This window comes from Lissotriton vulgaris, chromosome 1_1 (assembly GCF_964263255.1).
Source record: "Lissotriton vulgaris chromosome 1_1, aLisVul1.2, whole genome shotgun sequence".
Classification (NCBI taxonomy): Eukaryota; Metazoa; Chordata; class Amphibia; order Caudata; family Salamandridae; genus Lissotriton; species Lissotriton vulgaris.
The window spans coordinates 1,427,425,516-1,427,439,351 of NC_141685.1; the positions used below are offsets into that span (position 1 = coordinate 1,427,425,516).

A 13,836-nucleotide genomic window follows, 5' to 3' on the forward strand; every position below is an offset into this window, starting at 1 on the left:
CTCAGAGGAAGGGCGTAGCCCGAAACGCGTCAGGCGCTGCTGACGCTGGATGCTCCTGTTTCTTGCCTAAAACTTGAACGCGCTGTTGGGAGAGTGCGACCGCACTTTTGGGTAACTGTGAACCTTGATATATCTATATATATATATATTTATGTATATACGCCTAGTTTCTTGCAGAAAAGTCTTTTTTGACTTGCTATAACTTGCCTAAAGAACCTTGTACAAATCAAATTAAATTAAGAACTTTTTATTGAAGATCACCACCGACTGGTTACATTGAAGGTAATATTGTTTTTAAAATCTTTGGGACTTATCCCTCTCTCGCTAAATATAAATATATATATATATATATATATATATATATATATATATATATATACACTCCAACCAGTAACTAGTGTACGCAGACACAGATGAATAAATCCACAGCCAGTCTTACATGGATATTCTTCTTCTTTTATTTCATGATAAAGTGCAGAGGTGCAACAGGATGCCAAACAGACGCGTTTCGGGCGTGAACGCCCTTGCTCACTATATATATATACACACACACATACACATACATACATATATTTATATATATCTATATATATGTGTATATATATATATATATTTCCACCAAACTCCTCACAAAGAAAGAGCAGAAGCCTGTGGGGAACAAAGAAAACTTCCTTTATTTCCTGCTGTGTGGCAAATGCATTTCGGCCTCCTTCGGCCTTCGTCAGTGCCAGGGTATTTTCAGCAAGCTGTTACAAGGTGCGGTTTAAATGTCAACTAGCCCCACTGTGATTGGTGATTGTCCGCTCCACCCCTCGTGATGTCATGTGCACCTGTGTAGTCCACGCCGTCCCGGTGGACCACGACTCCCAGGATGCCACTGGAGCCCTCCAGGTGAGTGGTGCACGGAGTGTGCTGCCCAATGTCAGCGATGTGGAGCGGATGGCAGGATGACTCGCACAACCTGAAAAGCAGTTTGCCCTGCAGCTCGAAACTCCGGTTGCTTCCTCGGGTCCCCACAGGACTGACTCAGCCTGCACGCACAATCCACAATTAGGCAGGGCCATGAAACAATGTCTCTCGCCCTACCGAGGCTGATAGCCTCAATGTTCCGCCAATAAGTGTCCTGGAAGTGCAGGCGGGCTTGCGACCTTCAATTAGCATTGAAGATGGGGGGGGGGGTTGCCGTAGCAGAAGCCAGGTTAGTCCAAGCCTACTTAGGAGTCAGGGGCTTCTGTAACGCGTCTCTGGCCGGCGCGTATGTAGATCCACCAAACTCCTCACAAAGAAAGAGCAGAAGCCCGTGAGGAACAAAGAAAACTTCCTTTATTTCCTGCTGTGTGGCAAATGCATTTGGGCCTCCTTCGGCCTTCGTCAGTGCCAGGGTATTTTCAGCAAGCTGTTACAAGGTGCGGTTTAAATGTCAACTAGCCCCACTGCGATTGGTGATTGTCCGCTCCACCCCTCGTGATGTCATGTGCACCTGTGTAGTCCACGCCGTCCCGGTGGACCACGACTCCCAGGATGCCACTGGAGCCCTCCAGGTGAGTGGTGCACGGAGTGTGCTGCCCAATGTCAGCGATGTAGAGCGGATCGCAGGATGACTCGCACAACCTGAAAAGCAGTTTCCCCTGCAGCTCGAAACTCCGGTTGCTTCCTCGGGTCCCCACAGGACTGACTCAGCCTGCACGCACAATCCACAATTAGGCAGGGGCATGAAAACAATGTCTCTCACCCTACCGAGGCTGATAGCCTCAATGTTCCGCCAATAAGTGTCCTGGAAGTGCAGGCGGGCTTGCGACCTTCAATTAGCATTGAAGAGGGGTTTTTTTTTTGCCGTAGCAGAAGCCAGGTTAATCCAAGCCTACTTAGGAGTCATGGGCTTCTGTAACGCGTCTCTGGCCGGCGCGAATGTAGATCCACCAAACTCCTCCTATATATATTTATGTATATACGCCTAGTTTCTTGGGGTAAAGTATTTTTTGACTTGCCTATAACTTTGACGTTGTTTGACCAATCTCCATGAAATTTTACCCAAAAGGTGTCACAGTGGGTACTGGTTGTCCTGGAAAGTTTGAGGGTGATCCGTGCAGTGGGGACCGAGAAAAAGGGGCACAAAGAAGGGTGTGTTTGTAATGTTAATTCTCATAGGAACGCGTTGTTGAACCTGCAGTCTGAATCCCTTTGTGGAATTACACTAAATTTGCCAGAAAGGTAGAAGTTGATATGCAGCTTGTGCTTTTTGTTATTTGGTGCAAATCCATCCAGTAGTTTTTGAGAAATTTAGTCCAAAATTTATAGATGTATCTCTGGCCACGGACATTTCGCAAATGTTTCGTAATTAATCCTGAATGCACGTGCCATAGAAAATGCTCTGATTGGCTGGATGCACCCTGAACAGAACATTGCGGCTGCAATTTTTGTCTTCTGGGAGCGGTTCCCAGGGCTGAACATTTGTGTGAAAGCTAACGTAAAGGGTGAGGTTGGAGATACTCCGATCCCGTGTTTGAGAAATGGGTGTGTTAGTGACACAAGTTATGTGTTCAAAATAGTTTTTTTAATTGTGCGTGATATTGGCGATCATGTGCGATCGCCAGCAAAGTCATCTCGAATATTGGTGAAAATATATTAAAAATATACATTTGTACACACTCGCCAGTCACTGTCACACTCATGTATGCACTCACAAACCTACTCCGACACTTATACATCCATTCACATACCTACTCAGATGCTCATGCACCCACTCACATACCCATTCAGGTACTTATGAACCCTCTTACAGACTCACTCAGAGAGTGATGCACCCATTTACTGACCCATTCAGAGACTCATGCACCTACTTAGAGACCCACTCATAGACTCATTCGTACAGTCTCATACTCACTTAGAGACTCATGCACCCACTCACAGACCTACCTGGGCACTCATGCACCCACTCACAGACCCACTCAGATACTCATGCACCCACTTACAGACCCACTCAGAGACTCCCGCACTAACATATGTCTTCACAGGCCCACTGAGACACATTATACATGCACTTACAGATTCTGTGGATGATGTCATCAGTGATGTCATGAGTGATGTCACTGACTATGTCATGAGTGATTTAATATGTGAGAGGATAAGCAGTGCATTGCAGGGGGGGATTTATAGTTAACTCAGATATATATATATATATATATATATATATATATATATATATATATATATATATTCCCTGAAAAAACCATAGGTTTCACACCAGTTATAGTTAGCTGGAAATGTTACTGACATAAAACCATTGAAATTCCACGTTATAGTTAGTTGGACTCACTATAACTTGCGCGCCTGCAATACACTGCTGATGACTTCACATATTACATCACTCATGACATGGTCAGTGACATCACTCATGACATCACTGATGACACCATCCAGTGAATGTGTGTCTTTCTGAAAAATAAATATGTTTTATATATGTATATGTAAAGGTCGATGGAAGAATAAATGTTTAAATAAGTGTCTTGATGGATGTTTTAAAAAAAATGATTGGTTAACTGGCTTATTAAGTGTATCTTAGTGAATACATATATTAGCGACTATTGTTTAAATATTTAAATGTTTGTATCAGTGTTTCACTTTGTGTATAAGTGGCTGCATGGGTTGGTGAGTAGCTACATGTGTGTGTATATGTGTTATTAGATGGTTTTTTTGTATCAGTATGAGTGTCTGTATGGTTTGGTGGGGGTGTTACTTAGCACATAGATGCATCAATGACTAACTCACTGTTTGTATGTGTTTTGAAGACAGCATATGTGCAGGACTGTATGGGTGGAAGAGTGTGTATATGTTTGTGTTAGTGAGTGAATGACTGTCTCACTAGTGTCTTTATGAGTAACTACATATGTTTTAATCTAGTATATGTGAGTATTGATGTATATAAGTGAGTATATGTGAGAGTGAGAGATTGAAAGAGTTCCTGTTTAAATAAGTATGTGTTTCTATAAGTGATTGTTTAAGAGAGTAAGTATGTGTAAGTTTCCTTAGAAGTAATGTGCTTGTGTGTGTATAGCTGTATATGCAAATAAATGGATGTTCAATAGTTTATTTGCATGTGTGAGTATGTGTGTGAGTAACTTTTGGAAGACTGTTGGTGTGTTAACGGATGTAAGTGTCTCTACATATGATAAGTGAGTATATGTATGAATGACTATATAGAAATGTTGGTGAATGAGTGGATGTGTATATAAATGGTGGAATTACTGAATTGGTTGTTGTAACTGGTATAGGTATCTCCACTTTTTTGTAAATGTTAGTTTCTATTTTTGAATATGTGTTTCAAGGGTTACATTACACTGAAAGGAGGTCTGTCATTCTGTCACAAGGATGGAGTCATTAGTGATGTCATGAGTGATGTCACTGACCATGTCAGCAGTGCATTGCAGGTGCGCAAGTTATAGTAAGTCCAACTAACTATAACATGGAATTTCAATGGTTTTATGTCAGTAAAATTTCCAGCTAACTATAACTGGTGTGAAACCTATGTTTTTTTCAGTGAATTTAATAGGTTTTTTAAATACTAATTCCTAACTATAACTGGTGTGAAACCTATGGTTTTGTCAGTGAATTTCATAGGTTTTTTAAATGCTAATTCCTAACTATAAGTCTCACTTTATAAGTAAGACTGGAAACGCTCTAGTTGTTCTTTAGAACACTCTGGTCTATTCTATCATTGGGCTATAGTTGGGCTACATATGGCTGATATTTGGGCAACATTTGTTTTTTTTTGTCTCTGGTGGCCATCTTTGGGCTACATTGGGCTACATTGGGCTACATTTGGGCTACATTTGGGCTCTAACATATATATAGCCCAATGTAGCACAATATATATTTTTTTCGAAGTTAATTTTCGTAAAAAACCACTTGAGTATAGCAAAGGCACATCGGGCTACCAGTCCCTACAATGTTTCCCTTTTTAAAAAAAAAAATTATTTTATTTATTTATTTATTTTTTCCTTGGAGCACTCCCGGTGCGCGCCCCGGTGAGCGCCCCAGAGACCGTACTCGTTTGAAGGACCCCGGTGCGCGAACCGGAAAGCGTCCCGTTAGCGCCAATGTCGTGAACGAAAACATGATCGTGACGTATCGCGTAGCCGCGTCCGAGTGATACGCACGGTGTTAAACGCACCCGGAAGCATTCGACGCGCTTACGCGACGCGCCCCGGGGCGCATAGCGTAATCGCGTCGGGTCATGTGACCTGAAAATAACACTTTTGATTGGTTCAGAACAGTTTTGTTTTCCAAATGATGAAAGACCCCACCTTTTTTCCTCATTTTCACTTTGTTGTTTGAGTGAAGAAGACCTACATTCTGTGAGAAATGGCTTCACTGGTAGCAGCTGCAGGTGCATCTGCACCACCACCACCACCACCACAAGGACCACCACAAGACCACATTGGTGGTCATGAAGAAGAGGAGGACGAAGAGGAGCAGGAGGAGAGGCAATATCTGCCTGAGGACAATCCCCCATACAAACCCAAAGAACATTTTATTTGGGAGTTTTTCAAAATGCCAAGGGGTGCCAAAAAAGTAAATGCAGCAAAGGTGACTTGCCTCATCTGTGACCAAGAACTGTCAAGAGGGAACCCAAACAAGAAATATTTGTTTGGGAACCACACGATGATAAGGCATATGCAGAGGAAGCACCCAAACAATTATTCAAGAGCAGAAGTCAGGCAACTGACCAAGAACCCTCCCCATCCTTCTACATCAAGCACCTCCAACCAACCCACTCCATCGGGTGCAGAGGCTAGGGAGATGGTCCCTAATGTCCAAACCAAGTTTTAAAAATTTAAATTTGTTTGCATATATTGCATCAAAACAATATCATATGATGAGTAGAGCATCACTTAACTTAATCGAGCTGCAGACAACCATCACTGCAGCAAGCAACCTTAATTTTTTTCTATTTTTTGCTCCAGTTGAGCTGTTTGCAATTCCCTGTCTTTTGTTTCACCCCAGAAAAACTACAAAAAAAATATAAAATTGTTCTGAAAATCCCCCCCAATTTTTTTTTCCAAAAAACAAAAAAAAAATATAAAACAACAAAAAGAAAAAAAAACAGTTCTTTTCAGAACTACCTCAATTTATATGAAAATGCTACCATTTTTAAAAACTGTCTTCCTTTTTTCCCCTATGGTACGCTCCACGGTCCGCTCCCCGGTGCGCGTACCGGGCGCTCCCCCCGCGAAAATCGAAAATAATAATAATAATTTTGTGCCCCGTGGGGCCCTTTTATGACCCCCACATCAAACCTAGGGGGTCAGGGGGGGTCTACCCCTGCCCCCTTATGGTCATTTCCCCCTTTGTTTTTGCCACCTCTTGTGTCTTGATCCTACCGAGACACAAGATGGCGGCTGCTCCGGACTGTTTGGAATGTTTACAGACACCCAAGAGCCAATCAGCTTTCTGTGTGCACGTCGCGTGGCACGCCCGGAGCGCTCCCCGGAGCGCGTACCGGGGCGCGCTTATAGATATATATATTTTTTTGAACCTAAATTACTCAAAATACACTGGAGCACATATCTTGAGACATGGCAAAGGCACATCGGGCTACCAGTCCCTACAATTTTGCCAAATTTGGAGTAAATCCATTCAGCCGTTCGGGCTAAAAGTGAGGTCGACCGCCCTATGGAAATTAACATGGGGAAAACGCGTTTTGGGACCCCCCTTTTATCTCGGCCCCCGCTTGACGCATCCCCCCATAACTTTCAGGGAAGAACCGGAGCTCGACGAGGCCATTTTGAGGAAATTTTCAGGCAGATTCGTCAACCGGCGCCAAAGTTATTCCAAATAAAATTTTGAGATTTAACATTGAAAAAAATCCTAACTATAACTACCTACTGGCGACCGCCAGTAGGTAATATATATATCTATATATATCTATATATATATATATATATATATATAGCTAATTATTACCTCCTGGCGGTCGCCAGTAGGTAGTTATAGTTAGGACGTAGTTTCCATAGGAAAACCACAACATTCTATTTGGAATAACTTTGGCGCCGGTGGACGAATCTTCGCGAATTTCACCAAGGAAATGGCCTGCTCTGCTCCTTCCCTGAAAGTTTGGGGGTGATTCGTGAAGCAGGGGCCGAGAAAAAAGGGGGTCCCAAAATGTGTTTTCCCCATCCAATTTTCCATAGGACCTTTAGCCAGGACTACAGCTCGAATGGCTGAACGGAATTACACCAAATTTGGCAAAAAGGTAGAGTTCGGTTCGGCCCAATCCCCCCCACACTGCCCCGGGGACCCCCCCCCGCCGCATACTGGAGGCTCCTGGTGGGCTAGTTGGCCCCCAGGGACCTCCAGTATGCAAGGGGAATTAGTTCCCCCTCTGAAAAAGTACCAGGGGGCTGCGTTGCAGAGAGGTGTAGAAAGGTGCATGGCCTCATTACACCTCTCTGCAATGCAGCACCCTGGCGCATACTGGAGGTTCCAGGTGGGCTAGTTGGCCCCCATGGACCCCCAGTATGCAAGGGGAATTAGTTCCCCCTCTGCCAACGCGCCAGGGTACTGCGTTGCAGAGAGGTGTAAAAAGGGGCGTGGCCTCATTACACCTCTCTGCAATGCAGCCCCCTGGCGCATACTGGAGATTCCTGGTGGGCTAGTTGGCCCCCAGGGACCCCCAGTATGCAAGGGGAATTAGTTCCCCCTCTGCAAACGCACCCGGGGGCTGTGTTGCAGAGGGGTGTAAAAAGGGGCGTGGCCTCATTACACCTCTCTGCAACGCTGCCTCCTGGCGCATAGTGGAGGCTCCTGGTGGGCTAGTTGGCCTCCAGGGACACCCAGTATGCAAAGGGACTTAATCCCCCAACTTAGAACACTCTACAGGGCGCGTTTGCACAGTGGTGAAGGTAGGGGGCGGGGCTTGAGGTGATGTGAGTGCAAACATGCCCTGAGGCGCGTTTTAAGTTGGGGAATTAATTTCTGTTCAATCCAGAGGTCCCCTAGGGGGCAACTAGTCCAACAGGTATCTCCAGTAAGCGCCACGGAGCTGTGTTGAAGAGTGTTGTAAAAGGGGGGCGTGCCCTTTGAACACCTCTCTGCAACACAGCTGCCTGACGCATACTGGAGGTACCTGGTGGGCTAGTTGGCTCACAGGGGACCTCAGGGATGAAGAGGAATTAATTCCCCAATCTAGCTCACTACTATTCCTGAAATGTAAATTTAACTGTACTTACCAGTAACTTGAATTTCCTTCTATAGGATATCATTGCCTGATATATAAAATATATATTAATTCAAAAAATATTAATACAAAAAAAATATTACAATTTCAATGTTTTTTAAAACATTTTTTCAATTTGTATTAAAAATATGTAATGTAATTTAAAAAATAAAATATCTAAAAATAAATAATTTAAAATAATGTAGTAAATCAGTATAAAAAAAATAACAATTAATACATTTAAAAATTATCATTTACAAAACCTTTGAAATTCACCGCCCATCACAGGCCTACTCCCACATACACTTGTTTTCCATTGAAGACGTCTTTCTGATAGAATACACACCCTTCAGGTTTTGGCCATGTTGGCACATGAAGTATCTGCATACTGACCAACACCTTACCTTGTGTGCAACTTGTGTCTTTCACTGGACCATCGTTTTGCCGACTGTAATGCATGTAAGTCTTTTCAATCTAAAAAGACCCTTGAGGATCGAAGGACTCGTCAACTGGAAATGTCTCAAAGAGGCGGAGATGACACCTCAACATTTTTGGTGAGGAACAAGCCCAGGAGGAGCCAACTTCAGAGGAAGTACAAGGGGTCTTCTTCCTTGATGAAAACTCCAGCTCCGACGTGGAAATCGATATGGAGATGTGTAGCCTTCCAACTGATCATTGCATTAGTACCGTAGCCCATTACCAGGCTCCAAAACCCAAGCACGCTTCCAAACACTCATAGACAGAGGTCGCCGGACTGCTACTGCCTTCGGCCCATGGTAAGGTCCAAAAGACTGCTTTGGTTGCACCGACATCGGGACCAGCACCATAATTTGATACCAAGGCCAAGCATTCAACATGGACCTCTACAAAATGAGACCGACCTTTGGGACTGAGCAGGCAACTGACCACATCATCCTTGGTACTGACCAAAAAACTCAGTTCCACACCCAAACCCTTTGGTCCGAAAATGATGGAGCCAAAACTTTCCAAGACTTCATCGGTCTCCTGTCGAACCTATTCTCTAGCAAATGGACATTCCCGATGTAAAAACCAGATACAGGAAGGTATAGGACAGATTTTTGTTTCTTCACCACCAAAAAAGCAGCTGTCATTCCAAGAAGCACTGGTCCTTCAAAACAGGAAGATGAAGGACAAAGCCACCAGTCCTATACATCAGCCTCCACCTCCACCTCCTCCTCCTCCCCCACCACTATCTCTACCCCCGCCTTCACCTCCTTCATCTCCAGTACATGACTCTTGATGCTACACTTCCAGAGTCCCGAGGTAAAGATGTTAGGGGATTTACAAGGTCCATTAGGGGATCCTGACCCATGGGATACATACCACACTGATCCCCTTATCCTAATGAAACAGATTTATATCCTGCTTATCCCTCACCTCCAGAGGATGTCACATCTTTCCAACAAGTCATGGCCATGGCAGCCGCATTTCACTATGTTGAGCTTCACAAAGATTCCTTGGAAAAAGGATTTTTTTTTTTTACACCATGTCTCCCATACATAGGGATTCTCAATATTTCCCCATTTATCCTGGCATGATCAGGCATACAGATGACATTTTCTGAAGAGCCAGTCCATGCCTGAGTTATCACCCCATGGTGGACAAAAAATACAAGGCAGCTGTTGCTGACCAACTTTTTCTATCAGAGGTCAAGTCCCACCAGACTCCATAGTTGCGACAACAACTTGTAAAAGAGCTAATAGCCAGGCTACTGAAGACACTCCACCACCTGAAATCGAAAATAAGCGGATAGATGCAGCAGGGAAAAGAGTTGCTGCACAAGCAGCTAATCAATAACGTATTGCTACTTCTCATGCCCTTGTAGCCCATTATTGCAGAGCCCATTGTGTTGAAATGGAGGAACTGCTACAGTTCCTCCCTGAAGCCCTCCAAAAAAGTGAGCAACAAATTGTCACGGAAGGTTAGACCATCAGCAACAACTCCATCCGATGTGCGCTAGTTGCTACAGATACAGCTGCTAGGGGTGTTAATACCAGTGTGCTCCTTTTACGACATGCATGGTTTAGGTCATCTGGTTTCAAACCAGAAGTCTAGCAGGCAGTACTCAATATGCCTTTTGACAAAGAGCACCATTTTGGGCCACAAGTAGATACTGCACTAGATAAAATGAAAAAAGACACTGATTCGGCTAAATCCATGGGACCATTACAGACCACAGATTCCAGAAGGTCCTTTTGTCGCTCAGGCTACTGGGGTGCATACAAATACACCACTTCAGAGGCCTCCACTTCCCAGCAAACACAAGGCCAGTCCACCTACAGTAAAGCCTACTTTAGAGGTTTTCTTCAGAGGCAGAAACAACAAGGGAAGGGGCAGGGGTGCCTCCACATGTGTAGCAACACCCACTGCTAAGCAGTGACTACTCAAACCTTCACCCCAAACACTCTACACCTGTCGGGCAGACTCCAGTTTTTCCACCCAGTCTGGGAATCCATTCCCAGAGACCAAAGCGTACCAGCTATTATCCAACATGACTGTTGTCTGAAGCTCATTTCTGCACCAACCAGTGTCCGCCCTTGTAATCCTAGATTTTCACCAGATCATCTAACACCTTTCAAACAAGATGTCAAAGCCCTCCTTCTCAAAGGAGCTATAAAGCATGTCCTGATGCAACAGCAGGGACTAAGGACATACTCTCTTTATTTTCTCATTCCCCAAAAAGACAGGTCACTTAGACCAATCTTAGATCTCAGACCCTTGAACCTATACATCCTCTCAGAACATTTCCATGTGGTTACTCTATAGGGTGTTAGTCCACTTCTCCAACAGGGCGAGTTTATGGCTATGCTTGACCTAAATAACTCCTACTTTCATATACCAATACACCCTTTTTGTTTGTGACTGTGGTATAATGTAAAGAAATTATAGCATGAAAAAAAGGACATGTTTATTTTAAATATGTAGATTGCATTTGGTGACTTTCTAGTTATTTCTTATAGTTTTTGAGGCATAAAGGCCAAGCTAAAAATGTGAACAATGGTTTTAAATGGAGACTAACTGAGACAGCTCCTGCAGATTTACTGCTACATGCAAGTGCAAATGTGCAACTTTCTGGAATTCATACACTCTCTCTGGTAAACACATAGAAAGCTTCACAGGTTTACATGCCTAATCTTGAGATGTTTAAGGCTCTCCCAGAGGGATCCTATACTTTTTTGGCAGTGTTCTCCATTGCATGGACCTCAGCATGGTGAAATTATTCCCACATTTTTGCGTGAAGTTTTGTAAAAATATTTTTCCTTGTGGATTTTCACCTTGCCCTTCACCCCTACCAAATCTGGGGGTGAACCTTTTCCTTCCCACACTGGCTAACAAGTTATGCCACCATTTGATTAACTCTACGACCCATTCAAGGGTGGAAATGAGAAGAAAGGAGTGTGTGAATTCCAACAAATAGAAATGTTTTGTGGTTTAGAAGTTGGGCGGTTGGACCATCATTGCACTGCCGCTACTGCCAGGGAAGTCATGTTCTCACACTGTGGCACGGCATTCAGGGCCTCAGTAACATGCTGGTGGTGCTATTGCGACACCGCCATGCATATTACGAGTTTCAGGACTGCCAGCAGTGTCATGGAGGTCTTTCCTCCATTAAAATGGTTGTTGGTCCTGAAGCAAATGGGAGCTTCAGGGCTCCCTGTTGCCTATTTTAATGGGGATCCATGCAGGCCCCCTTTGTACATGCACCCCAGTTCCTGCACAGCTTAAAGTCCATGCCGGTCAGGAACTGTTTTTGGCGTTCCCATTGTGGTGCCCATTTTCTGAGGCACCACCATGGGCCCACCCAAAACAGCCCACCAGACTTGAGGAAACTCCTAATAGGTTTGGTGGTGCAGGAGCGGGTCGCTGGCATGGTGATCTGTTCCTGGACACCGCCAAACTCGTAATCGAGCCCTAACTGTACTGTGTAATAAGACTGATCAAAAACAGTAAGTCAGGATATTTCATTCAACCACTCTTTTAGTAGTATTCAACCACACCTGTATGGATTAGGTCCTCAGTCATGATAGGATGTATTTTAACCCAGTTTGAACTTCGTTTATCATCAGCAATGAGTGTCAGAACTCGATTGACATTGCACTGTTTAATTTGTGCTGTTTTATTTGTTACGTATTCATCTTTTGTATTGTCATTTTGTGTGTGATTTACATGACAGACTTCAATGTTTGATTAAGTAAATTATTATTAAACATAGATTGAATTACATACCTTGATGATCTACTGACTTATTGCTTTTGATCAGACTTATTACACAGTACGTTTAGTGATTCTCATAAGGTGTTCTTTTTTACTTTATAATTTTCAGGTTCCAACCTCCCATGATTTAAGGACCTATCCTCATTCCCACTAGGGATTTTTACTTATTGAATGACAATGACAAGCATGTTACCCTAGTGGCAGGAACAGTTTATTTTTTTGTTGTTGTATTCACTCTCTCTTGTGGCAATCAAATATACGTTACTCAAACTGGAGGTATTTTAGTGGACTGTTTGTCAAGGCTGAGGTTAAAGAATATACTTGATTTTTTTGTCTTCTTGTGTTGAAAAAGCGGTGATTAATTGAAACTGGATTTATGAAACAAGAAAGATTCTCAACATTTTAGAGGACAACAATTTATTGGGACACAGCTTACTTAAAGATGTCTTATAATTCATACCATCCATTAAATTTATGTATGTTTATATTGATGTGAGTTGAAATCTTAGAACCATGACCGTCATTAATAATGGTGTGTGCAAAAGTCTTCTATATCATTTAATTGTGCAAATTCAGTTTGCTACCTATTAATGAGTTTCTTTTATGTATTTGTAAATGAGCTGTTTACTATAGAATATTTTACTCCTTTTAAATATCTCTAAGTGTATCTAAAATAGATTGTTCTCCGTACTAAGGAGATTTCCCAGTATCCCTCATACCTGTTTTACAGTTTCTTTCTTGTAACATAATTTTTGTGTTTGTTTGTACGCTATACAGAGCTGACTTTTAAACAAAGTGTTTATTCTTTTTTAACCTTTTAGCTGAGTTTGATTTAAATGTATATGCCAAAATTAAGGAATATTGAGATATTATAAAGTACATTTGTTATGAATTATGTTATTGTACTTCTAGGACATTCTAAACAAAGCTGTCCATCTCCTTGAAAAATGACAATCAATATTTTCTCTTCACAGAACAATCAAAATAGAAGTTTATGACTGGGACCGAGATGGCGGGTAATGCATATATTTATCATTTAAGTTATTTATTTAGAAAATATTTGTTCTCTGTTATATTTTTCCTACTATTAGATATGTGTCAAAATAAAGGTGGGTGCCTCTAGGATATTACTTAACATCATTGCCTAAATGTTCTTGAGAAAGGGTGACTTTTATATAGAGTGATTATGACCAAAAGGCATCAGAGTGGTCTGTAAAGTTATATGTACATACTGATATATTCACAATATTCAGTAAATGGTATAATAATGATAACTTTGCAAAATGATGTGTGCTTCCTAAACTGTTAACATAATGCAACAAAAGAAAAGTTTGATAAAACACATTGTGAATGAGGTACAACAAATGGAGATAACATTTGTATTC

At 42.5% G+C, this 13,836-nt stretch overlaps 1 protein-coding gene across 3 annotated transcripts in view; it reads left to right on the forward strand.

Moving 5' to 3' along the window:
- The window catches only part of CPNE8 (copine 8), a 990,278-nt gene that overhangs the window by 604,001 nt on the left and 372,441 nt on the right, over positions 1 to 13,836 (forward strand). For all 3 annotated transcript variants that reach the window (XM_086967237.1, XM_086967238.1, XM_086967242.1), the window contains one exon: positions 13,426 to 13,467. In XM_086967237.1, coding sequence (XP_086823363.1) covers positions 13,426 to 13,467 — 42 coding nt within the window. The remainder of the gene's footprint in view (positions 1 to 13,425; positions 13,468 to 13,836) is intronic.